The sequence below is a fragment of the Hippocampus bargibanti genome, linkage group LG12 (genome assembly GCF_051943395.1).
Source record: "Hippocampus bargibanti isolate YZ-2025 linkage group LG12, ASM5194339v1, whole genome shotgun sequence".
In the NCBI taxonomy this organism is placed as follows: Eukaryota; Metazoa; Chordata; class Actinopteri; order Syngnathiformes; family Syngnathidae; genus Hippocampus; species Hippocampus bargibanti.
The window spans coordinates 12,765,021-12,792,885 of NC_142745.1; the positions used below are offsets into that span (position 1 = coordinate 12,765,021).

At 42.4% G+C, this 27,865-nt stretch overlaps 1 protein-coding gene across 1 annotated transcript; it reads right to left on the reverse strand.

The window, feature by feature from the left end:
* Positions 1-72: 72 nt before the first annotated feature.
* epha2a (eph receptor A2 a) lies at positions 73-27,865 on the reverse strand. Its single transcript, XM_089010093.1, has 17 exons — positions 27,713-27,865; positions 25,751-25,818; positions 19,551-20,187; positions 11,055-11,210; positions 10,640-10,972; positions 9,343-9,470; positions 9,055-9,232; positions 8,119-8,221; positions 7,088-7,140; positions 6,877-7,002; positions 6,609-6,794; positions 6,466-6,527; positions 5,155-5,364; positions 3,888-4,037; positions 3,566-3,759; positions 1,995-2,150; positions 73-752 (listed from the first exon to the last, which is right to left on the reverse strand). The coding sequence occupies exons 1-17, from the start codon at positions 27,786-27,788 to the stop codon at positions 644-646; spliced, it is 2,925 nt and encodes a 974-aa protein (XP_088866219.1). The 5' UTR covers positions 27,789-27,865; the 3' UTR covers positions 73-643.

Sequence of the window (27,865 nt, forward strand, 5' to 3'; positions counted from 1 at the left end):
GTGCAAGATGAGTTTTCATATTTAGCACCATTGCCATTATAATATAACTAAAATGAAAACAATAAAGACCCATAAAGGTAACACTTGATTTTATTTACAATTCAAAAATCAATGGCCGGACGTTACATGCTCAACATTAAGATTCTTCCTGTTCTAACAACATCATCATAAATATAAAATAAAATAAATATTAAATAAACATTTCCAGCTGTATTAAGACATGTAAACAAATAAGATCATTTTAACTAAGACATAAGATGGAGCACAAACTACACCAAGTCCACTATGGTGTGATCCTTTACCCTGAGCAGAACAATCGTTGCAAATCGTTCCATTACAGAACATACAAAAATATACGTTTTGATCTTGAAAACCCTTAATCACAAAGAGCCTTATTCAGATAGTCCAACATGCTTAGGTTCAACATGGCTATACAGTTCCTAAGTATTGTTTTTCCAGTCTTATTTCTGTGAAGGTGGCCTCCAGGGTCCAGATCAGTCTTGCCACACTGCATTTTTGTATTTATTTTATTTTTTTTACAGCAAGGGGAATCTACCCCCTTGCACTTTCAGTCCTCGTCGTCCACAAGGTTGAATGTGGCCTGGTCGCTTCGATCTCACGTCGAAATCTGGAATTTCTTCAGTCACACTGCGAAAACACTGAGGGAGCTGCATTCGTCTTTCAGTCCCAGGATGCTGTAAGCTATTCTCTTCATGTGGCCTGGCAAGCGGACTCCAATGTTCCTGATGTCTCTGCGTGGAAAGGAAGGAGACCGTTTAAGTTTCTGAGACTCTTACAAACTGAACAGAGCATGGTTTCAAAACTAGGGAGTGCAGATGATGTCAAAGGGGGAAATCCGCTTCAATTCCAAACCGCGGCAGTTCTACATACGCATCAGCGCTCTGCACTGACGCTCCTAATTAAAAAGTGTTCATTGTTTGCTGGCTATCTAACTAGCTGGCTATCTAGCTGGCTATCAATTAGCTAGCTATACAGCTAGCTATCTATTTGCTATCTATATAGCTGGCTATCTATTAGCTAGCTATACAGCTAGCTATCTAACTAACTAGCTGGCTATCTAGTTGGCAATCTATATAGCTGGCTATCTATTAGCTAGCTAAGTAGCTAGCTAACTATTTGCTGTCTTTTAGCTATCTAACTAACTAGCTGGCTATCTATTAGCTAGCTATCTATTTGCGGTCTAACTAACTAGCTGGATTTCTATTAGCTAGCTATCTATCTTGCTAGCTATCTATTCTCTGGCTATTACCTAGCTAGCTAGCTAGCTTTCTATCTATTTGAGTTATTCAGGGTTGAGTGAACGCTGGGCGCCCACAGATAACTAGCTGGCTATCGAGTTGGCAATCTATCTAGCTAGCTATTAGCGAGTTTTCTATTTGCTGTCGATTAGCTATTTAACTAACTAGCTAGCTATTTATATAGCTGGCTTTCTATTAGCTAGCTAGCTATCTTGCTGGCTATCTATTCTCTGGCTATTATCTAGATAGGTAGCTTTCTATCTATTTGAGCTGGCGCGTGTGGCTGCCGCTGCTCACCCACTGAAAAAAAACTTATCCTGTGACTGTAAAGTGACCGTGAGAGTATTGAAAGACGCTTATAAATGAAATGTGTTATTATTATTATTTAAAAAAATCCAAGAAGATCCTTATATTCCCGGCATCCATGAAACTAAATTATACCACATTTACCGCAATTTCCATAAGAATTCAAGTCTTGCTTATTTTTGAGGATAAAGTAGTTTTTTTTTCAAAGAGAAAAGTTGAAAACTTCATAAAAAGCTATATTGTGCTAGTCATTTTTGAACGGGAAAACATTTGTTATTTTCACCTTTTGTTTCATTGGCTGTCGGTCCCTAAGCACTTTTTAAAATGACACACCATAACCAAGTTCAAATGCTATAGCTAGCAGAACCAATTAAAAAACACTTGTGGATTGTTTTGGTGAACAAATGCTTGTTTCCCGTTTGTACTTACTCGTGCTTCAAGGTGAGGACCTGCTCCATTGTGGAGACCCCCGCCCGGGCAAAGCTGTCGTTGTACTGGCTCATTTTGATGGATTCCAACCACTCGGGAACCGACCGGAACATGGTGCCGTCGCAACCGCTGGTGCTTGGCAGGCGGATGGACACCCTGGAAAAGGACACCTGGGTCACTCACCGTCCACTTGAATGCATTTTCACCATCTTATTTCACTCATTCGGCGACATCTATCAGTGGTGGGCCGGCAGGGCCTTCAAGGCCTTCTATGCTGGCCTAAAAATATCAGAATCACAGACTAACGTGAATTATATTTGATGTGATATTTTTGCTCATGCAGCTCGCTACTGATACAGTGTGCTAGCTCTGGCCAGTATGCTATTGTCACTAGCGGCTTGTAATCAGAGCAGTTTTCGTCAACTATGATTGGCTCGTGCCTCGCAAATCAAAGTTTGTGAAAATCTGACGTTGGCCAACGCCTTCAAGATGGCGCTAGTACCCCTTTTGGGTTGCCAACTCCAAATCTGATTGGTTCGAGCAACAGTTTGATCGACACAGTTGATGCGACACGGCCTGCAGAACAGATTGTGAAGGCATGCAAGACATTAGTGAGCTCTAAAAGGGGGGTGAGGGGTTTTGTGGCGACATCTATCAGTGGTGGGCCTGCAAGGGCTTCTATGCTGGCCTAAAAATATCAGAATCACAGACTAACGTGAATTATATTTTGTCCATTAATTTTTAATAAATAATTCCAAATTGTCTTTCAGCTTCCTTTCATTACTTTTCCACTGTTGTGTTTCTTCCAGATGTGTTTTCGAATGTAAGCATTTAACCAATCACACATTTCAGCCCTCATTTGTTACCAGGGTTAGAAATCGACCTGGATGCCTTCACAATCCGTTCTGCGGTTGATGAAACTGTTCTTTTAACTAATCAGATTTCGAGTTGGCAATCCAAAGCTGATGCTGGAAGGCGCTGGAAACTTCAGTTTTTGCAAACTCGGATTGGCTAGTCACTAGCCAATCATAGTATCACCATCTGCTACAGATAAGCGCATACTGGCCAGAGCTAGCACACTGTATATGTAGCGAGCTGCAAGGCAAATATATTATTGAGTTGATTTAATAGAGGTTTTGTCAACCCAAAATGGCCGAAGGAGGAGAAGAAATGGAGTTGGTTGGAGATTTACTGTTAGCGCCATTTTCAAGATGGACATCATTAAGAAAGGTCGGACAGCTCCGAAGCTAGCAAACAATAGCAAATATTGGAATTTTATGAGGTTATTATGAATCCACATGTTCATAGTAAAATTTCAAAGAGTTTAATTACAGTATTTAAGTTTCTTCAAGTCTCAAGTTATTTCCTGGCTAACGGACGTGTAGTAAATCACACCACACTCACAGCTGTCCATTGATTCAGACATTGCACTACTGAAGGCCCACCATAGACATCTATAATACACTGTGAACAATAAAAACACTGTACTGTAGAGCCCAACATTTGTAGCAGTTTAGTATCCCCCAAACAAATAGTGTGTTGATTTTTTTACTCTATTTTCATGGTCATACCGTGGATCAAAATCTGCGATGGTGCTCAAAGACTCCGGACTCTGGAGGAGCTTGTCCAGTATGTTGACAATGTCGATGAAGCGGGGTCTTTTGGATCGGTCGTGCAGCCAACACTGGAGCATGAGTTGGTAAATGGCCGAGGGGCAATCCATGGGAGCGGGCAGCCTGAAGGCCTCGTTGATGGCTTTCATGACCTGCCCCCAAAAAATGGCGCTCTTTACTAGTCACAAATTGGCCGTTTTAACACGAGCGCTGGAGCCTCCCCACTGATTAAATATAACAAGCAGTCACGCCGACGAAGGGGGTCGTTAGCCAACGTTACCTCATGGTTACTCATGTCCCAGTAGGGCCGCTCGCCAAACGCCATCACTTCCCACATGACGATGCCAAAGCTCCACACGTCGCTGGCTGACGTGAACTTCCTGTAGGCGATGGCTTCGGGGGCTGTCCAGCGGATGGGGATTTTACCTCCCTGCCATGACACAAAGCAACAATGAGTCATACGGAGAAGACAATTCAGATGCGGAAAGACCTCTTCAAGGAGAAGTCAAGTCTAACACATTCTGTCCAATAGCTTCGATGATGCATCCCCACGAGACTTGCGAACACCACGTGACAAAACCCAGAAAAGTGCTGAGTTTTGATGGTCATTAACCGAACGCTTTAGCACACCGACGTCATTCTCATTTGACAGAAAATGGCCAAATGAGGCAAAATGACTCACCAAAACAGATTTTTCTGTCTATCTCATTGACTGCCAGACGTTGTGCAAAAAAGTGTCCACTCCTGTGCCAGGGTCTTTGTCATTGTCACCAGAATTCCAGCACCACAGAATATTGAGTTTTAGGACTACATAAACATTCAATCTTTCATCGGAATAAAAGTGTTAATTCCTATATTATATGGGTCTGGAGTTACATGAGTTTGAAATGAGGGTGGCTGTCCAAACACAATGCAATACATACATAATGGTTTTTATAGTGCTTTAACAACAGATGAAGCTGTAACAAAGCGCTAACATGGACAAAAGGCAAATGCTACTCCCTCGTGGAAGGGAAAAAATATTGCCAGAGGTCTGACCAGCACTTTATCGGCACCCCACCTCAGCAAGAAAACCCAAAACCGGAACAAATTACAGAATGGCGCCTCATGTCATATTTACAATTCCCGAATACATTTGTGAATGGCAGTGAATGAGTTCATTCATATTCATACACTATATGAATATTGTTTTCATCCTGTGGTGTCGCATCAAATATATTTTTGTCAATAATTTTTTGGACTTGACTTTACCATTAAGACTAAAGAAAATGGATGGTTGAAATAGTTCTGAAAATTGCCCATGTCCACCTCATTCTATGTCAATGAGACAAAGTTAAGTTAGGATCTTTATTTATTTATGTATCCATGAATGTATCCATGTATCTATGTATGTGTCCATACATGTGCTATGCATGTATCTATCTATGAATGTATTTATGTATTTATTTATTTATTTATTTATTTATTTAAACCTTCCAGGGTGCTGCTACTGAGTGACTTTCTATTCTTTAAAAAAAAAACCACAACCAAGAGTTGACAAGACTTACTCTGGTTGTGTATGTCCCCTCGGCATCGTCCTCCAGGACACGTGACAGGCCAAAGTCGGACACTTTGCACTCCAAGTCGCTGTTGACAAGGACGTTCCTGGCCGCCAGGTCTCGATGCACGTAATTCATGTCCGAGAGGTACTTCATGCCGGCGGCAATTCCGCGCAGCATTCCCACAAGCTGGTAGGTAGGAATCTCACCGTCGCGGTCCTGTGTGGTAAACAAGTGCGTGGAAAAAATAATAATTTTTACACAATCAGAATCAGAAAGTCTTTAATAGTCCCACAATGGGGAAATTAGCACTCTACAGCAGCAAAATTGAAAAAAATCTCATAAAACATGGGACTCAATATCATTCCAGAGGATGCTCAGTTTACGACAAAATTATGATAATCGATGTAACCCTTCCCTGCCATGGACACCGAACTACAGCACTCAAGGCTTTTGGATGCGTGTTTTCGTATTTAAGCAATTAACCAATCACATTTCAGCCATCATTTGTTAGCAGGGTCAGAAATCTATCCGGGCGCCTTCACACTCAGTTCTGAATGACCTGTTGCATCAAATGTGTCGCTCAAACTTATGTTCCAACCAATCAGATTTCGAGTTGGTAACCCAAAAAGGGTACCAAGGCCTTCTTGAAGGCGCTGGTCAACGTCAGAGTTTTCAGACTATGATTGGCGAGTCACTATCCAATCAGTTTGCGAAAACTGCTCTGATCACAAGCCACTAGTGACAATAGCATACTGGCCAGAGCTAGCACACTGTATCGGTAGCGAGCTCCATAAGCAAAAATATTGTGCTGATTTAATAGTAGTTTTGTCAACCCACAATGGCTGAAGGAGGAGAAGAAATGGATTTGCTTGAAGATTTACTGTTAAAGCAATTTTCAAGACGGACTTTAAGACAAAATGGAAGTCATTAAGAAAAGTCTGTCAGTTATTTCCTGGCTAATATATGTGGACTACCCTCTAGTGGACTTGTAATAAATCACGCCACTTTTTCCAGTCTGCATTGATTCGGACATAGCACTACTGAAGCCTTGCGATGAAATCCACGACCCGCCACTGCTTTTCAGTGACCTATCGCGGTAGTAAATGTCATCATTGTGATGAATTTTGACACTCGTAGGGCATGGATATAAAGCAGTCAAATGAAATGTAGTATGTTTGGCGGTAACTGAGCAATTAATTATTATTATTTTTTTAACACCACTGCAAACTAATTCATTGTGCGGCAGTTTTTGTTATGTTGAGATGTTGAGGCCGTCAACAATAGTCTGGTCAAACGCATTTGAGATCTCATCGGTACCTTAAGATAAATGTCGAGAGCTCCGTTTTCCATGTACTCCGTTACTATCATGGCGTGCTTGACTGGAAGAGGAAAAAAAAGAGAGATTCATTACTTGGACTTTTTAAAATTAATATTTTTTTATTCTGTAGTTTTCGGCTCACATTTGGTGACAACCCCCTCCAAGCGGATGATGTTCGGATGTGAGAACTGGCCCATGATGCTAGCTTCGCTCAGGAAGTCTTGCCTCTGCTTCTCAGAGTAGCCCGGCTTGAGGGTTTTAATTGCTACGGCGACTTCACCTCGACCGGAGGACTTCATCACACCTCGGAAGACTTCACCGAACTCTCCTGGTTGACAGTTTAAAATGCACGGTCACGCTCGGAACAAAGAGCCATTGTGGAATCTGACGTCAGCCATTTTGACACTAACCCACGCCGATGACTTTTTGCTTGCTGATGGCATTCGGGTCGATTTCCGTGACAAACTTCTGGATGGCGATGTTGGGGTCCTCGTACATGTGCGGGTCCACGTAAGTCTTAAGAGGCTTTAGCTGATCTGTGGGGATAATAAATGATGCTGAGTTTTAAGATCGTGGAACTGTCTTTAAAATTCTAAACGGATGTTGGAATTGAGTGCCTACCTGATGAAAAGTAAGGATCTTCGGGGCCTCCTCGACGATGAGCTCTCAGTCTCCTGGGTGGGAGGTAAAAAAATACAAAATTGAGGCGGTGCATATAATATAGACTGGAATGTAAAAAACTGAAATTTGGTTGGAGAAGATCGCTTTAAACCAGGGGTGTCAAAGTCATTTTTTTGCCAAATGCCTCATTGTAGTTATGGTTTCCTCTCGGGGCCGTTATGAATTTGGAGAATCCATGAGAATGGTTCATCCCCTCCACATATTACATATCGAGCGCACAATAATGAATGAATAACTAGTTTTGAAATCTGAAGTCAAAAATAAGGACTGTTATTGTGGTTAAATTGGACAATTTGATAATTGGCTTCAGACTTCAGCAAGCATTGTAGCACTTGACATGCTTGATTTGCCCTGGCTGGCCGAATAAAATGATGTGGTGGGCCTTGACTTTGACACCTGTGATGTAAAAGATAAGCCAGCTAGCTGAATGGAAAGAGAGCTAAATAATTGAAATGCTAGCTAGCTTAATCACTAGCTAGCTCAATCGCTAACTAGCTAACTCAATCACCAATTCACTATAGTTTTATCACTTGTTTTTTTTATAAATTTATCTGTGATTACAAAATGCACTTATAAATAAAAGATATTATTTTTATTATTATTATTATTATTACTAACCAGCTAGCTCGATCGATACCTAGCTAGCTTGATCACTAGTTACCTCGATTGCAGCTAGCGCGATAGATGAACATAGAATTTCACAAGTTTGATTTGCTTTCGCGGACCGACTAAAATGATCTGGCAGGCCAGATTTGGCCCCCGGACCTACATTTTGACACACATGCTCTAAACCTTCCGACATGTATACAGTAATCTCAATTTTTCCCAGGGTTCACATTAAAAAAAAAGATTATCATAAAACTGAAACTCCACCAACGCCAAGATCCTGAACCCTTCCCAAAAAATGAGTCATTCCATGGTTGAAGCCTGAAATTACGCTCCCGCACTCTTTAAATGCATTCTAAACCAACCTTTTACGAAGCATTACGACAGCCACAACCACGAGCAGAACAACTGCCACTCCGGCAACTGCTCCCATCACCATGGTGGAGGGGCTCTGGATCTGAGATTCCGCTGTTAAGTAAATAAATAAGTTTGAGAGCAAGCAAACATTCAGAGAGATGGCTAATTCAGAGCAGGGGTCAACAACTGCGGTCCTCGTGGGATTACCTGCCTCATGTTTTAGATCTGAGGTGCCCAACCTTTTTTAACTTTGCTGCTGTGAAATGTAAATTTCTCCACTGCGAGACTAATAAAGGCAAATCAAATCCAATCCAATCCATGCCTGTATGCGTATGTATGTGTGTATGTATGTATGTATCCATTTATCTACCCATGTATTTATTTGTTTATTAATCCATTTATTAATCCATGCATTAATCCATGTATTAATCCATGTATTAAGCCATTTATTTACCCATTTATCCATTCATTTAGTCATTCATTCATTCATTCATTTATCCATTCATCCATTTACCATTTATTTAATATATTTAGGTGTGTGAAAGTGAAATTGATGCATTAGGTGCCAGTGTAATAATAATAATAATAATAACAATAATAATAATAATAATAAATCAATTATAAGCATTTTTCAAAATTCTCAAGGTCACTTCACAGTCACAGGACACGAAGACAAAATGATGTAACAATAATAACAATCCTTCCTTCACTCATATTTCCCTCCGACTCGACACACCTGATTCAAATGATGAGCTGACTGATGAGCTGCTCGTTTGAATCAGGTATGTTAGAGGGGGAAAATATCGAAAACAGGTGGGATCGCGCCCTCGAGCACTGGAGGTGGTGACCCCAGATTTAGAGTCTGTGTTTTTGGAACGCGCGAGGAAATCGGAGTAGCTGGAGGAAAACTACGCAAGCACAGAGGAGAATCCAAACTATGTTACCTAGAGGGGATGTATGGAACTCGTACTCCGTGCTGTAGCTTCCCGGGTTCCCTTCAGGACTGAGCGCCTGCACCCGGAACAGGTACGGCGTGTCTGGCGTCAGTTCATTAACGTACACCGAGTTCTTATCCAGGATCAGGACCGTGTAGGTGGTGACGTCACGCTCCCCGTCATCGACCTTCAAAGGAACAAAAAGGTCGAAAGGTGCAAGAGAATTAGGATTGTTTTCTCAGGGAAAGCTTGGAAGAGACTTGATGATGGAATGTGGTAAAAAGCACTCTGTCTTACTTTTCTGCGGTACATGAGCTCATAGCGATGACTGATGTGCGCCGGAGGTCGGCGAGACAGAGCCCAGGACAGGGTCAGGCTGGTGGGGCTGCGATCATCCAGATGGATCAACGCCACCTTTGGGGGATCTGGACGGATGGTCGGCGAGAGGCATAGAACAAAAACAACAGGAAGTGACGCATCTCGGAATGAGACTTTTTGGGATTCAGTGGGTGGCCTGAATTTCTCTTGTGGGGAGAGCGAACAAATATCTTCAAAACATTGTCTTTGGGTAAGAGGGTGACTGGCGAAAGCATTTCGACATTAAAATCGGCTATTGTTACAAGAATTATTTTTGGCAGCTAAACTCATTCACTGCCATTCCCAAATTTATTCGGGAGTGGCCGATAAAGCACTGGTCAGACCTCTGGCAAAGTTTTTCCCTCCCACGAGGGGGCAGCATTTGCCTTTTGTACAGCCGCCCCCATTTCAAGCTCAGATAACTCCAGATACATATAATTTAGGAATTAACTATTTTTTTCTAATGAAAGAAGGCAGTCTAAGATTTCTTACGCTGCATTGAATGTTTATGTAATCCTAAATAAAACTAAATATACTGTGGGTCAATTTGAGTGAAAATGACAAAAACCCTGGCACTGGAGTGAACACATTTTTCCACGTCTGGCAGTGAATGAGTTAATTACCTTATTGTTAACGGCCAAATCATTCATCAGGGGACATTTGTGCGAGGATATTATCACCAAGAAAGCACGGCAATTTTACTGAGATATCACCAATCGGCAACAACATCAACGACCATCTCAAAGGTAAATAAAACGACTGTTATACAGTATAGTTTATTTCTTTAATTACAATACAATAACATTTATTATACATAGAATAAGGTATATTTTGTGTAGTTTTAAGACTTATTTAGTTGACAATTATGTTTTATGGGAACCTGGGAACGGATTATTCTCATTTTTAATGGTTTCTTATGGGAAATAAATGTTTGGCAGACCAACTTTTCTCCTTACACACACTTTCTGGGAACCAATTACGTTTGTAAGATGCGGTATCACTGTATTTGCTCTTTATATCCATCACTGTGTCTGGTTTACTTCCAAGCTTAATTTAAAATAAACTCTTTCTGAGTATTACAGCGCCATTAATATTGCTGAATGCAACTGCACTTTAAAAAGGTCAAAATCTGCACACAAAAAATGTGCCGATTGTTCAACCTTAACAATAACGAGATGAAGATAAGCTTAAGAGAGGAAACAGGAAGGAATCAAGTTTAAAATAAGCGTTAGCTCACCAGTATAGTCCAAAGCGGTCGTGATGCTAGCGGTGGGTCTTGCGGCGCCATATTGGGACACCCCGCTGTGCGTTTCCACCGTAAACGTGTAGTTGAGATGCGAGTCCAGGTCGTAGACGATGACCTCGGTGCGCTGGAGGTCGACGGGGCCGGGTTCGAAACTGACTTTCTCGCTACAGGGAGAGCACGAGGCCCTATCGCACTGCTCGCACAGGACGCTGTAGGTGAGGTCGGGGCGGCCCCCCGTCACCAGGGGCGAATTCCAGGACAGATGCAACCGGCCGTCGGCAGACAGCGTGGTGGCGATCAGGTCACGCGGAGCGCTGGGTGGGGCTAGAAAGGGGAACTCCCAGTAGTTAACCCAAACATCTCCGGTATCTGCGTTACGGTATCGGTCAGCGGAAGGAAGTCTTACCGGAGCAAGGCGACGTGGGCGAGTCTGACGGCGAGCGGAAGAAACCGTCCTCGCATTCGCAGTGGGTGGCGCCGGCCGCGGAGGGCTTGGTGTTGTCGGGACATACTTGACACAGCTCGATGCTCACAGATCGTTTGAAGTATCCTGGCTTGCATTCTGTGTCAAAAAAACAACAAAAGGATTTTAGGTGAAGGGCGCACAAAAAGGTCTTGGATGCTGTCTCTTTTTCCAAAAGTGGCTTCCATGACGCCCTATCCTTTATCAACAGACAGGTGTACTTTCATATCAAAATTTGGGCTGATTTTGCACATTGATCCTGCCCAGTGCTTAACTCACTCATTGCCAGACAATGTGCAAAAATGTGTACACTCCAGCGCCAGGGTTTTTGTCATTGTCACTAAAATTGCAGGACCCACAGAATATTGAGTTTTAGGACGACATAAACATTCAATGAGGCATAAGAAACCTTAGACTCTCTTCTTTCATCAGAAAAAAAGTCATTCCTAAATTATATGGGTCTGGAGTTATATGAGCTTAAAATGGGGGCAGGTGTACAAAAGGCAAATGCTGCCCCCTCGTGGGAGGGAAAAATACGGCCAGAGGTCTAACCAGCGCTTTATCGGGACCCATTCACAAGAAAAACCAAAACCTGAACAAATTCGGGAATGGCGCTCTAGTGTATCTTCAATTCCCAAATAAATTTGGGAATGGCAGTGAATGAGTTAAGGTGCCAAAAAAAAAAAAATAATCTCAAGTAGGTCCACACACCATAAAATGATTAAGGAGGCACAGCGAGTCTTACCCCATCATGAACTCACATTATAAAAATCAATTTAGGTTGTAGTATTGTATTTTCCGGCGTACAAGGCGCACCCCCAATGAATGGTGTATTTTCAAACATTTTCCATATATAAGGCGCACCTAACTATAAGGGACACCCTCATTAAATGAAGTTATCAAATACTGTATAATATATATATATAACATTTTTCAAAATAAAAGGCACACCACATAAGGCACACCGGACTATAAGGAGCACCCCCAATGAATGGTATATATTCAAACTATTCCCATATATAAGACGCACCGGACTATAAGGCAGTTTTCAAATATAATATATAAATATACAAAGGTTTTCTAAATATACGGTGCACCGGAGTACAAGGCGCATCCCCAATGAATGGTGTATTTTTGAATTGTTTCCATATCTTCCATACCACATTATATTCCATACCATTATAAGGCACTACAGTAGACGCTAGGGTTACGCACAACTTCTTCTATAGGGGGAAATGGAGTCGGTGGCTGATTTAAGTGAGGGGGAAAACTAACAGAAGGAATGATGGAACAAAAGAAAAAAAACAATGAAAGCAGTGTGTGGTGTGTAATGTTGCGCCTAACAGGAAGCTTTTTGTTGAGAGTAACCTATAATCACAGAGCTTTTGTAAGGCCAGGAATGAATAGGGCATTTCCCTCCGCAATGTGCCCCCACTTGCCTTCTCCACCGGAAGGCCTGGTCTCAGGTCACGCCTTGACGAATTGGCTCGGATGACACCCCGAGCATTCAATCCATCGAGTTATACGATCTGCCTTCGAAAAACTCTGAACTCTCCATGAAGGCCCTCTGGTGGCATCCTCGGTTTACGATGCCTCTGGCATACAACTTTCGAGGTTCCACGCAATGGACTCGTTTGTTCAGCTGTGCAAGTGTATATTATGAATTGTCACAAGACACGTTCAGTTCTTGCAGTTACTAATGTCATTTTTTTTTTCATTTGATGATTACACCCTGAATTGGACCAGAGTTCGTACTGTCAACAAATAGTTCCTTTGGCCGGTCCAGCTGGACATTCTGCGTCTGGATGGAGCGTCATATGTGAAGAAAGGAGCGTCATATGTGTAACGGTCGTGGCTTGGAATTGATGCGGATTTACGTGGGACAGGAGATGTGAGACAAACTATCGTCAATGGATGCTAGTACAGGTTCGTGTTTGCTTTCAACATTTAGCTGGTAGCAGACGTGCACTTTTCACTGCGACGTCCCTGGTCCACTGGTGAAAAGGACACTATGATCCTCTCTTCTTTCATCTAGAACTGCTTCATATAACCGCAATGAAAAGAAAGGAGCGCCATATGCGGAACTGTCGTGACTTGGAATTGAAGCGCATTTACGTGTGACGTGCACATTTCACCGTGATCTCCCAAATCCACTGGTGAAAAGGACACTTTGATCCTCTCATTTCATCTAGAACTGCTTCATAGGACAAAAGAGAATGCAGAAAGTGCTGAAGATGGAATGACTGCATCTTTGTGTTGTCATATTTATTATTTTTGTTCTTTTAACTTCAACAAGATGGTGTCACCTTTCCAGCAGCTCCTGTATCTTCTTTTTCTAATTCTTCCTTTCCTTTGCTGCTGTGAAATGTAAATTTCTCCACTGCGAGACTAATGAATGTCATCATGACTGCAATTATGACTTAATACAGAGCCATTTGACTCAAGAGTACAACTTTGGGCGACGTCCTCGTGCAAAGAAACAGAACTACTCTAGACAACACCTATTCCCTGTAATCGAAGTGTTTTTGCCAAAGGAAATGGCACATGGGACGCCGTTGGCATGCCATGATGAACATCTTAGCCAAAGCGATAAGCGAGCGGCTTTTCCAGGGCACGGGAGGTTAATGAAAACGCCGACTGAACAAAAGTACCCGTCATAAGGACTGCGCGGACGGTCAAAGACTGATGTTTCCTCTCTTTCCTCTTCTCTTCCGTTCGTGGCAAATTATGACAGGCGGGGGTGAAGAGTTAAATGAGGGGGGATGGAGAGGAAAGAGGAAGAGGATACACAGTTGGAGCTGTTTTCCAGTGTTCATGGAAGAAAAAAAAACAATAGCTGCACACTTTGTATGTCGAGACCATCTCTTCGGTTGTTGCACTTGGCCGGAAGTTTTTTTGTCATGAAGTTTTTTGGTCCAGCATATATTGTACCGTATTTTCCGATATATAAGGCGCACGGGAGTATAAGGTGCACCCCCATCGAATGGTATATTTTCAAGGTTCTTCAATACATAAGGCGCACCTTCAATGAATGAAAACAGTTGTTCAAATATAATCTATAAATATGTAAAGGTTTTTCCCAAATATAAGGCACACCACATTATAAGGCGCTACAGTAGAGGCTAGGGTTACGCACTACTTCTTCTACAGGAAGAAATGGCTGGTAACAATAGTTGCGAGACCTGTTGTGGCTTAATACGACTTCACATATAAGGTGCGGCGGTGTATAAGGTGCAAGGTCATCTTTTGAAGAAGATGAAGGCTTTTGGATGCGCCTTATACACCTGAAATACGGTAGTTTGGTCACGCTGGAAGGGGGCAGCCCTTCAATTTGTGGTCCCTTCCCAAGGTTTCCTTTTCCCTCCTTGTACTTCTCAAAAGGCTTTTCTTGAGGTTTTCCATACCCTCTTGGTAGGTTTGGACCATGGGATGTCAAGGATTTTTGTGAACTCTGGTCTGGTGGAACCCTTTGAGACTCTTTTGTGATGGAAAGAAACTTTAACGGCCACAAAAAGATGTGGCAGATTGGGTTTTGTGACGGATGCTGGCCCCTGTCATTGTCAAAAAATAGTCACCTGAACAAGTCTGGATATCAGAATCAGCATATTTTGTTGTTGTAGTCGTTGCACGACAACAACCAAGAATGGGTGGTCATCCGTTAGCTATATGGCTGTCTTGCTAGCTATCTATTGGCTAATCTAATAGATATTTGAGTTACTTCCTGTTGGTTATATAGCTGTATAGACATCTAGCTAGCTATCTACTGGCTATTATCTTGCTAGCTATCTATCTAGCTTGCTATCTATTGGCTATTAGTTATCTGGCTAGCTTTCTATCTATTTGAGTTACTTCCTGTTAGCTACATAGAAGTATAGCTAGCTAGCTAGCTATTGGCTATCTATTAGCTAGCTAGTTTTCTCTATTTGATTTACTTCTGGGTTGAGTGAACGCTGGCACGTATGGCTGCCGCTGCTCACCCACAGATAAATTTATCATGTGACTGTAAAGCGACCTTGAGTTTTGAAAGGCGCTTATAAATTAAATGTATGATATTATTATTATTACTTGACATGACGGTATCGTTGCTGATCATTCCAAAGCATACCACGGTCAATCGGCACTGGACTGCTTTACAGAAATGCGGCTCAAGTATCACCATGGTGAAGGATAAGCGGCAGGTTGAGTTGAGGTTGAATAGAAGGCCTGAGAAGAAGAAGAAGAAGGGATGCGGACTGGAGCACCAAAACACAAGTTCTCTCTGGGGAGTCACTCAGCAGGATGGAAGGGGTCACGGGGGTCTCTTCGCATGAGAAAAGGAGGCCAGCCCATTTTAATCTAGAGCCTGAGTACTAGGACTTCTGTCAAGGCGCAAAGAAACTCTGGGCTCTATTCATCTATTGTCTGGCAAGACCGGACCGAGTGGTGCCATAAATAGGTTGCATGCATTAGTCATTGCCGCTTGTAAAATGGCGCCGTCTGCGCAACCCTGACAACGCACGCACAGACCAACTTGCGTTTGGACAATTGACTCACCGCCGAAGGAGTGAATTCAAATGGTGCCGTCAACTTGTTGCTGGAACTCGCGCCTCTAATTGCCCCACGCTCCCTTTAGCCGATGGCGCACACTTGAAAAGGACTCGCGTTGCGCACCGCTGCGCCGGTTAATTGAATCTGGGCTTTTGCTGCCATTGTTCTAATGAGTGGGAACACGGATTAAGTCGGCTGGTTGCGTGTGTTAACTACCGGATGAAAGGGCCCGAGGGAGGGAGGTAAAGCACGGCCTATGTAACAGCTGTCTTGTTGCTGCTCCGCTAATCCTCTCGACTAAATTGCACTCCACACCTAACGAAGCAGCCACGGAAACTAACCTCGCCTTCATGCGCCAACTGCGAGACAACCTGCTCATTTGTGTCAGTCGGCATTCCTTGTCAGCCAGCTTCCTTTTCCCGCAACAGATGCGCTTTTCATTGCGAGACACATGCGGGATCGTAAGTCTTGTGGAATATCACTTTCGCGGACACCTAAACCCTCCCGGAATGAAGTCGCCGCATTAGCGTGGAACATAACGCCTGCGGTCTTATTCGCATATTCAGATACAGAACAGCACAATTTGTAATATGGGAAATGCATTGGGAAGTTCCTTAATGGGTAACAACCCAACTCTGATACCTAAACAAAGCAAAATATGTTTATTACCTGATCAAAACTAATGTTTGGGCAGTGGTGGACCGTCTGGGTCTGCAAGGCCTTATCTGCTGGCCTAAAAATATCGGAATCACAGAGTGATGTGAATTATATTTTGTCCATGAATTATTATTAAACAATTTCAACTTGTCTTTCAGCTTCTGCCTTTCATTACTTTCCATCTGTTGCGCTGCTTCCAGAGGTGTGTTTTTGTATTTAAGCTTTTAACCAATCACTTTTCAGCCATCATTTGTTACCAGGGTCAGCTCTCCACCTGGGAGCCTTCACAATCAGTTTTGCGGGCCTTGCCGCATCAAATGTGTCGCTTTAACCAATCAGATTTCGAGTTGCCAACCCAAAACGGGGTATTAACGCCTTCTTGAAGGCACTGGTCAACATCATTTTCACAAACTATGATTGGATTGGATTGGATTTGCCTTTACTAGTCTCACAATGGAGAAATTTACATTTGAAAACTGCTCTGATCACAAGCCACGAGTGACAAGAGCATACTGGCCAGAGCTAGCACACTGTATCTTGGCAAGTTGCATAAGCAGGTATATTATATTGTGTTGATTTAATAGCAATTTTGTCAACCCACAATGGCTGAAGGAGGCGAATAAATGGATTTGGTTGGAGATTTATTGTTAGTCATTTTCAAGACGGGCGTTTCAAGATAAAAATGGACATCAGTAAGAAAGATTGGTCAGTTATTTCCTAGCTAATGGTACCATCTAGTGGACTTGCAGTAAACCCCATCATACTTTTTACAGTCTTCAGTGCTACAGTCTGATTCAGACATAGTAAGACTAAAGGCCTAGCGATGAAATCCACGGCCCACCACTGCGGTTGGGTGAGAAAAGCAAGAAACGGGCATGGCCTGGTCACTTGTCAATTCCAGAACAACCAACAATTCAGACTCCCATTTAGGCCAAGAGAAAATGTTCACTCTTCCATTCCATGAAGTTAACGTGTATGTTTTTAGAATGTGGAAGGAGGCCAGAACTGATTTAAAATTGCTCCTAATGTACAATACCAACCGAACTCCTTGCTATGAAATCATTCTGATCCCTCATAAATATTTCCTGTCTTCCTCTCACTAGCTATTCAAGCACAACGTCTGTTTCCGGAGCTCAGAGTCTGTCAGCAAGCAGTCAGAGGCGAGAAGCATTCCTCTGCGTCGGACTTCCTCCACCCTCATCCTGCCCACGAGATTGAGTGGAAACGCTTCAATTTTCTTTGAAGCGCCTACCCGTTGCCTCTATGAATGATCCGTTCACGTGGAAGACGCTGCCAGTCAAGGTGACTGGAAAACAGCAGGAGTCATAAACCTCAGTCTTGACTAAGAGAGGCGTGCCGGGGCCCCATCCCTGTAATCTGCGGTTATGGTTGCCCGGGTGATGGACTGAAACAAAATACTGGCGGTGGGGGGCGGGACAAGAATACGCTTCAGGTAGGCGCCCAAGACAAATTCACACGAGCCTTCCTTTTGAGTCAATCAGTGTAGCAGGTGACGGCAGGGTGAAAGAATTCCTTTCAGAAATCCCGCACCACCCGTACCCTTCCTCCCTCCTTCCTGTGCTCTCCACTGTCCTCCCACACTTCCTCCACACCACACCCCGGCATGCCAAAGAAAGACTTTTTTTTCACAGCACATACAGTAGGCTCACCGCAACTCTCTTTTTAGTCTCACACCTCTGTTTGTTTTTGTTTTTACAATGATTCCGCCCCTCTTTCCTCAGTGGATGACATAGCTTAGCATTTCTTCATACTTAGGACGTCTGGTTCAACATAAATTTCCAACCTTATAAATGAAAAAAAAAATGGAAGCTGAACATTCTCTTCAAGGCACTTTTGTAACTCGGGTACAGACACTCCCCAATTTATGACCATTGGAGTTACGAATAACGGTACAGTATGTAAAAAAATGTTCAGACAGAGATGGTGTAAATTACATTTTGTATTGCGCACCATTTTACGGCTGAGCTTGAACGTGTTCACGTTCAAGGTTTCAAGGGCTGGACGTTTAAGTGACGGACACCAAGTCTAACCAATCAGCGCACGGCTATGCTGAAGTGTTGCCAACGAGTTTAGGCCACGATCCACTGACCTGTTACGAATGGCTGTCTAGATAGAGTATGTGGGCGGGAACGAATTCCCTTCCTGGTTGACGATCCAGGAGTAGCGATACAAAACAAAAAGTAACGGCGGCACGTATTTACCGAATTACCAGCAGCTTCAGTCACGGCTTACTGAAGACCCAAGGATATATGTCGTACTACAGTAGGTGTGTACTTATTTGACGACTGTTAGAGCGTCTGTCTTTTATACTTCCCCGTTCAGTGTTTGACTTAACATACATTCCATTCAAAATATAGCACTGAAGCAACTTACGACCACAATTCACGTATCTCGTTCGTAAGGTGCGGAGCGTCTGTACTCAAAGCGCTTCACACCGTTACCACATTCATTTACGGATAATGCAGCATTAGGAGAAACTGAGGGTTCACCATCTTGCCCAAGGACACTTCGATAAGCTTGCGACAGATGGAGCTCGAACAATCTCCCGCCGGGTTGGGAAACAAGCGCTCTACAAGCGTTCCACATTCTCATCTTTGTACTCAAACAAAAGATGACATGAGGTTGTAATTAAAATGAACAATAAGTTTGTGCAAGTGCAAATGCTTATTTTTCAAACAATCATCAAGGGGCCATTAAAATGTTGGCTTCCTATTTTTTTTTCTCCACATAACGCAGGTGCAAAAAAATACACTTTTTGGAGGCGTTCTGCTTCTTTTCCCAGCTTCAAGCAGCTCTTTCATCCCCACAGAGGACTTGGAGCATTGTTGTTCTTTTCCCGTATAAGTACAACGTGCTAAAAGTAGAGCTCTTTTGTGGCGTGATGCAGCATACGTCTCCCTCAACCACATCAAGCCTTGGCTTCACTTTTTTTACCAGATCTGACGGCAAGATGGCCAAAGGAATGTGACAATCCGGAAATGAGAAAATATTATAATCCATAACTGCCTCCGATCTAAATTAAGAGCAAAAAACTTTAGGCACCCTCCCTTTTTTTATGCCCACTTTGCCCGAGCATGACTTCCTTGAAGGCATTTGGAGGCTTTGAGCGTAAGACCTCTCAAAACAAACCAGACGAGTAAATGAACATTTCCTGCCAATGTGGCGGCATCTGTAATGACTTTTCGATTGGACTTTGTACGTCACGAATACGTGGCACGCCACCGGCCTTCCTACCTTGGCACGAATCGCCGATGGCTTCGTAGCCGGCCAAACACTGGCACTGGACCACAGGAACCACCCACTCGCCATCCGCGGTGCAGTAGATGTGCGGGGTGGACTGACTCACGGCGTTTTCCACGCAGGCGCCCTCCACCTCCCGCAGACCATCGGCCACCGTCTCCGAGAAGGCCGCAAGGCTCTGCACGGTGGACGGGCACGTCATGTAGTACACGCGCACCGACAGGATTCCCACGCAGGCGCCCATGTCCTGGAAGGCCAGATAAAAGCCTTTCCGGGACAGCGGGCCCACCGTCTTGGTCTCGGTGTTGACCAGGAGTACTTGGTCTCGCGTGACTTCATCCGAAGCGATGGTGGCCACCTTGCGGAATTGGCCCTTGCGTAAGTTGGTGCCCACGTCGGCGTCCGTTTCGTAAATGAAGAAGTTAAAAGTCTCCTTGCACGAAACGGAGGCGCCGCCGAAGCTGTTGCAGTCGCGCACGGTGAAGCGGAGCTCCACCGAAACACGGGTGGCGCCCGGACGCCGCTGGATGAAGGTTGTGCGTAACCAGTTGTCCTGGTCCACGGCGTCTACGTTGCACACGCTGTAGGTGTAGAAGAGCGAGCCGTTCACCACTGTTTGGACTATTTCCCACTGAAAGAGTAAAAATAAATTAACGTTACTTTGAGACTGTGTTTCAGAGAGTTATTGAGGCATAATACTCAAAATGCAGAACATGGAAAACAAAAGAGCAAAAGTCAAAGTATTGATTTAAGACCTGAAGTAAAAAAAAAAACTTTGAACATTACTTAAGCACAAAAAGAAAACATTGATAATAATAATACATTTAATTTATAAGCACATTTCAATACTCTAGATAGCTAGCTAGATAGCTAGCCAGCTAGATCGATAGCCAGCTAGATAGCTAATAGATAGCTAGCAAGATAGCTAGCTATATAGATAGCTAATAGATAGCCAGCTAGATAGCTAGATAGCTAATAAAGAGCAAATAAGATAGCTAGTGGAAGCCAGTAAACAATTTTGAACACTGAATACAAAAAGAACAATTCCTTTGAAATGACTGCACCCAATTTGTCGGCTGGTGATCTTTTGCTGACAAAACAATTGTTCAGACACAACCAAAATGCCAAATTAGGCAATGATTGAAAAAAAAGACACCTTTAACCTGGTAAAGATGCATCTTTGTTCAGGATGACAAAAGGAGAGGAAAGCCAATGTACAATCAGACATTTAAAAAAGTCTAAAACACACACACCCATCTAATTGATGGGTTTTTGTGACATACACACAAAAAAAGAGATAATTTCTAAACATGTTCCCACCATGACTCAACTACAATGTTTTCAATGAAACCAATTTTCAAAAGCTCATCAGAAAAAAACATAATGTCGGAAAAAAACTTTTGAACCAATCCATCTTGGTCTTATTTTTTGACCTCGCAAACATCTGCCACAGGGATGTGTAGACTTCTTATAAATCCCCTCAGTACTGTTACTTCGCACCACTTTAGATGTGACCCTTCTTCTTTGGTGTACGAAGAAGCAAATAGAGCGCAGTTTTGAGCCAGAGCTTCTTTTCCACGCGTTAGCATGATTGGCCCAGACATGTGTCGACGTGTTGGTTTTCCAGTCACGCACGCACACACACACACACACACACACACACACACACACACACACACACACACACACACACACACACACACACACACACACACACACACACACACACACACACACACACACACACACACACACACGCACGCACACACACAGACGGGGCCTGAGCGAGAGAGAAAGAGAGAAGAGAGAAAGAGAAAGAGAAAGAGAAAAAGAGAGAGAGAGAGAAAGAGAGAAAGAGAAAGAGAAAGAGAAAGAGTAAGAGAAACAGATAAAGAGAGAAAGAGAGAATGAGAGAAAGAGAGAAAGAGGGGGTGACAGAGGGGGAGAGAGGGTGGGTGAGTGAGAGACATAAATATAGAGAGAGAGTGGGGTGAGAGAGTCGAAGAGGGGGAGAGAGAGACAGATAGAGAGACGTAGAGATAGTGAGAGAGATAACAAGAGAGACAGAGGGAGAGAGAGAGAGAGAGAGAGAGAGAGAGAGAGAGAGAGGCATAGAAAGAGAAAGAAAGAGAAAGACAGAGAAATAGAGAGAGATAGAGAGAGAGATAGACAGAGACGCAGAGAGACAAAGAGAGAGAGATAGACATGGAAAGAGACAGAGAGGGAGAGACAAAGATTGAGAGAGAGAGAGAGAGAGAGAGGGAGAGAGAGAGGAGGGTGGGAGATAGAGAGAGAAAGAGTGGGGATCGAGACGGGGAGAGAGAGAGAGAGGAAGAAAGAAAGAAAGAAAGAAAGAAAGAAAGAAAGAAAGAAAGAAAGAAAGAAAGAAAGAAAGAAAGAAAGACAGTGAGAGAGAGAGAGACAGAGACAGAGAGAGACATAGAGAGAGACCGAGAGACAAAGAGAGACAGAGAAACATAGACAGAGACCGAGAGACATAGAGAGAGACCGAGAGACATAGAGAGAGACATAAAGATTGAAAGAGAGAGACAAAGATTGAGAGATAGAGAGACAGAGAGAGAACAAGAGAGAGAGACAGAAAGAGAAAGAAATACAGAGAGAAAGAAAGACCCAGAGAAAGACATAAGAGAGAGAGAGACAGAGAGAGAGAGAGAGAGAGAGAGAGAGAGAGAGAGAGAGAGAGAGAGAGAGAGAGAGAGAGAGAGAGAGAGAGAGAGAGAGAGAGAGAGAGAGAGAGACACAAAGAGAGAGAGACTGTGACGCACACCGAAATCCAACAAACACTACTGCGGAATACCGACTAACATTTGTGGCCGTAAATTGCGCTTTATAGTCGCTGCCGCATTGCAATTAAAGACTTTGGAGAGAGACGGCGAAGCAGTGATACGTCGAGAGAGGCAGTCATTTTTCACGACTCGATTTTTCAATTCCCGAAAAAAAATGGTAAATGGCAGTGAATGAGTTAATAATAACGTTAATAATAACAATGTTATTTACAAGCACCTTTGAAAACACTCAAGGACACTTTAAAATCAAGAACAAACAACCAAACCACAGCGAGAACTATAAACAATCAAAGAAGACATTAATTTTAATGGAATATGTATGCACTTACACACACACAAATATTTTTCTCCAACGAGTTTTACAAGTTTAAGACACAACACAGAAATGATTTATTTGTAACGACAAATTGTTTATATTGAATGGGAACTAACTAAAATGGCATTTGACCAAGGGTGTGAATACTTTTTCCATTAACTGTTCATGACCCTAACATGAAACCATTTTATAACAACATAATGAGCGAAGGTGATAGGTACAAAGTACACAGAGATAAAAACAAACTTCCGACACGCAAGGCAAGGGAATCCCGGGACCAATAAAAAACACGTTTTCGGCCTTGCACTGTCACCATTGTGGGACAAATAAAGGTTTTCTGATTCTGATTCTGAAGTCTGCTGTAATATGTCTCGGTGGGACACGTTAGCTGGATTGGTTCAAGTGACACAATTACGGTGTTTAGCTCTTCAGTGGCACAATCGGAATGTGAGTCATGGCATATCGGATATCATTCCAAGCGGAATCAAACCGGATGTGAATCAAAAACTATCACATATTGGATAATTTACAATGTGAATGCAGTAAGCAGACAGATTGGATATAGCATGTGTATTGCGATACATCAATCATTAGCGTAGCATATAACATACAGTCGGTGCACATCTGCCCAAACACAAAGCACAAATCAACACGTTAACAAATATCAACTGTCAATCAAAACTACACATAAATCGGCGAGAAACGTAGTTTAAATATTCCACAAAACAAAATTGCTACTTATTTCGAACCGATAAACACTAAGGCAAAAATTAGTGCATCCAAAAGATAGGCTGCCAAATGAAAAACAAAGTAATGTAGTTTATTCAATACATTGCAAAAATGAAAATTGGAAAGAGCAGTACATTGGAGAGACTAAATAAATTCTCAAAAAAAGACGATCAACATCGCAGGGATAATACTAGTGGGCCTCAATCGGCAGTACATATGCACCTAAAAACTAGCAACCACTCATTTGATGACAACGAGGGTAAAATCTTAGCGAAAGAACATAGATGGTTTGGAAGGGGAGTAAAAGAAGCAATTTTCATAAAAAAGCTAAATCCTTCATTAAACCGATATGGTGGGTTGAGGTTCAATTTGAATCGTTCGTACAATAGCCTGCTGAGGCAACGTAGGTTAGGCAACATTAGTAATGCTAATGAGGTGATACCGGAGGGAGTGGGGCAATCAGGCCAGTCGTTAGTCAGGAATGTAGGAACAATCGGTGGGGCCGCAGGGAGTGGTCCTCTGCTCCCCCCAACCTAAGAGTAGGGACCTATCATAGCAGTGTCCGGTGCCGCCATGTCTGGACATTAGGGATATATAAATGGGGCCGAAACGACCAGTCAGACTTTAGTTCGCTGACGAAGCCTCTTTGATAGGAGGCGAAACGTCCGAAATCTTCACTTTTGTACAGATGACGGCTGAAGAAACCTTCTCATCGATGGACCACTCCTGTACGACTGAGAGCTTACACAGACATAACTGGATGTGTAACAAGAAAGCACATTCTCCGAATCTGAAGCTATTGTTTTGATTCTCCAGAAATTCAAGACGTCTTAGCGTGACGTCACGAACTGGGGGCGGGACTTTCTGAAAATGCTCATTTTTTGCAGATTTTGGACACTTTAAGTCATTTTTATTGGTGTTTTGCATTTGAATAAAAATATCATACTGCATGTTTTGGATATTTTAGATGCTATAAAACGTTTTTCTAATGTCAGTTAGGAAACAAAAAAGTGACATTGGTTGTCCTTTAAATCAATAGGGGAAAAAATCTGCACCAGACAATTAAAAGCTATATCAAATGCAGAGGCGGATCGTAAAAGCCTGCAAAGCCTTCTCTGCTGGCGATGTTAAGTATATTGTGTCCATGAATTCTTAGTCAATAATTCCAAATTGTCCTTCAACTTCCTTTCATACTTTACCCCTGTTGTGCTGTTTCCAGACGTGTGTTTTCGTATTTAAGCATTTAACCAATCACATTTCAGCCATCATTTGTTACCAAGGCTAGAAATCTACCTGGGCGCCTTTACAATCAGTTCTGCGGGCCCTCTAGCATCAAATGTGTTGTTCAAACTGTTGTCTAACCCAGTGATTTTCAACCACTGTGCCGCGGCACACTAGTGTGCCGTGAGAAACTACCCAATGCCCCTTTTTCAAATTTAAAATTTTACAAACATTTATTAATCATTTTCTGCCAATATTATGTCTTTGTCCTATGTCCGCGCTGAAAAGACTGGGAGGGTAATTTAATATTCGTCCGTGTGGCAACACGTCAAAAATTGCCTCTTTCCTGCGAGATGGTTCGTGGTGTGCCGCAAAAAATGCCAATGAAAAATAACGTACCTGGTTCAAAAAAGGTTGAAAAACACTGGTCTAACCAATCAGAGTTAGAGTTGGCAACTCAAAACGGGGACCAATGCCTTCTTGAAGGTACTGGTCAACGCCACAGTTTTCGCCAACTCTGATTGGCTAGTCAGTAGCCAATCAGAGTTGGTGAAAACTGCTCTGATCACAAGCTGCTAGTGACAAGTGCATACTGGCCACAGCTAGCACACTGTATGTAGCAAGCTGCATAAGCAGGTATATTATATTGTGTGTTGATTTAATAGCAGTTTTGTCAACCCACAACAGGGGAAGGAGAAGAAATGGATTTGGTTGCAGATTCACGGTAAAGGCCATTTTCAAGACGAACTTTTCAAGACAAAAATGGACATCATTAAGAAAGGTTGGTAAATTATTTCCAGGCTAATGATACCCGCTAATGGACTTGTACTAAATCACACCAAACCTTTTTCAGTCTGGATTGATTCAGACATAGCACTACTGAAGGCCTAGGGATGAAATCCACGGCCCGCCACTGGTCAAATGTAACATTTGCACTATCCATGTCATATCGTCAGAGTAGACACCGTCATACTGGACGTGTGTTACATGAAATGTATGTTTATTTTTTTTATTAGATTGCTGTATATTTACAACACACATACATCACAAACAACAACCAGAAGAGAAAGTCTTTGACCCCGATGTTTTTTAGAAATGCTGTGCAGGATATAAATACTCACCCCATTCTCGTATGGCACCGTCAGCCAGCCAAGCTCTCCGCCTGAAGACCTCATGTCCAGCAATACTTCTGTAGACATACGCAGAAATGTCTTATAAACATCTTATTAATCCATCCACACCGGCATGAAAAATACTACTGTGGAAGTACCCAACTTACATTTGTGGCATTGAAATTAAAGACTTTTAAGAGATGGAGACGCGGCGACGAGTCATGGGGTTTAAGAATCTTTGAGTATTAGCATGCTGGCAGTACTAATGCATTTCATCACTTTATGGGACATGAATAAGGGGCTGTTAAAATGAGATTTTCAAAAAAAGTGGAAATATAATTACTGGGGGTCCTCTGTTTATGACGGAACTCGGCATTTTAAGGTTGAGAATGGCATGTGGCAATAGTATGTGGGTATACTGTACAATGCAAGAAGCCACTCTCAGGAACGGATTGTTTTATAATTATGAATGTAAGTATTTTGCATATTCAGTTTTGTTATCCATTGTTAAATCTTGTCGTGGATAGTGTAAATATGTTTGTGAGATAGCTTGCATAATTGCTTGTTTTTAAGAGCTCTCTGGTTTTCATGTTGGTTACACATCAAATACAGTACAGCAGTCCAAACTGATGTCCAAATTAATTGTTTTTGAACATCAAATTATATACTTTTTCATTTAAAAGTTTCCAAATACTCAAAATCAACAGTATTAACAGGAAAGTATGCTATTGATATCTGTAGTCAACCACTTGTCTTTGTTTCAATCACATTCAAATTTGCTTTTACTTTGATAAACAGTGGGAAACAGTTTTGCATATTTATTTATATTTGCATACAGACATTTTCCAGAACCAGTAACTAAACAATATGTTTTGTTTGTGCATTTTCTGCAATGTTATTTTGAAATAATGTCCTGTCTTTGGAATAAAAGGATGGAGATGTATGTAGACATTTGCTTTATTTGATTCTTTGATTCACAAAAAGCAAAATATTGATTTTTTTAAATAGTTAGTTGCAGTTCAAAAAAAATGAAAATGGATAACTTTATTGGCTGGTAAATCTTCATTATTTTAGATGGGAGCAGTCTTCATTTCGGCAATATAATAACTTGAGTTTTAATCTACATTTGTGGGTGCAGGGGGGGGGGGTGGAAACCACAACATTATTCTACTAATATTAAAACTTTCATCTAAAGAAAGTATATTTTTCGGTGAAAAATAAGTTTGTCAAAACTATGACCATTATCTCAATCTTGACTATTGCCACTTTCAGGTTTGTTTCACAGGTCCTCGCTATCAACCCAAAATAGCAAAACTGGTCTTCAATAAAAATATTTTAAAAAATACATAAAAGTAGAATGTAGATTTTGTAAATGTAAAGATGTTGTGTATCGTGTTTTTTCTCTTTTTTGTACCACTGGAAATACAACAAAAGCCAGCGCACGTGCTGCGTTCACGGAACCATCATCTTTTATGGCGAGTTCAGAGGCCGCATGCCAGCCCCATTGACAGTCTAATCAACCATGTCGGTGTGATTCAACACGCCATTTAAGCATGAAGAAACATCTTTAATCGTGTCACAGAAAGGCGGCGGGTCCGCCTCATATTTTGTGGCGTTTGAAGTGAAACTACAGTAAAAGGGAAACATGTCGGGGCATCCTGCACAGGTGCTCCCACGCCCCGAGGCTCACTGACGCCACTAAAAAACTATTTCCATGTAAAACGCCTTTATTGTAGACCCAAATTGTCTGTAAACGGAGTTGTATCGCTTTACGTGACGTTACTTCGGTTGAAGTTACAAAAGTTACTTTTTGACGAAAAGGAAAGCAGTGATAAACACTTTTTTTCTTGAGAACTTACTACTGTAGATGATTATAACGTCACACCGGACGCTGACATTCCGAAATCCTGACTCACGCGTGAGGCTAAAAACCAAGCATTAATTTTAATTTTGCAAGCAAAAGTCACTCACTTTCTCTCGACTGGAGGCTGAAGAACATGGCGTTGACGAATAAAAACATAAATAAAAAAAGGCGGCGGTGCTCCATGTTTGACGAAATGAACGGAATCCTTTTGACTCTCTCCCAGCCTCCCACTGACTGAGTGACTGACGAAGTAAAGCACA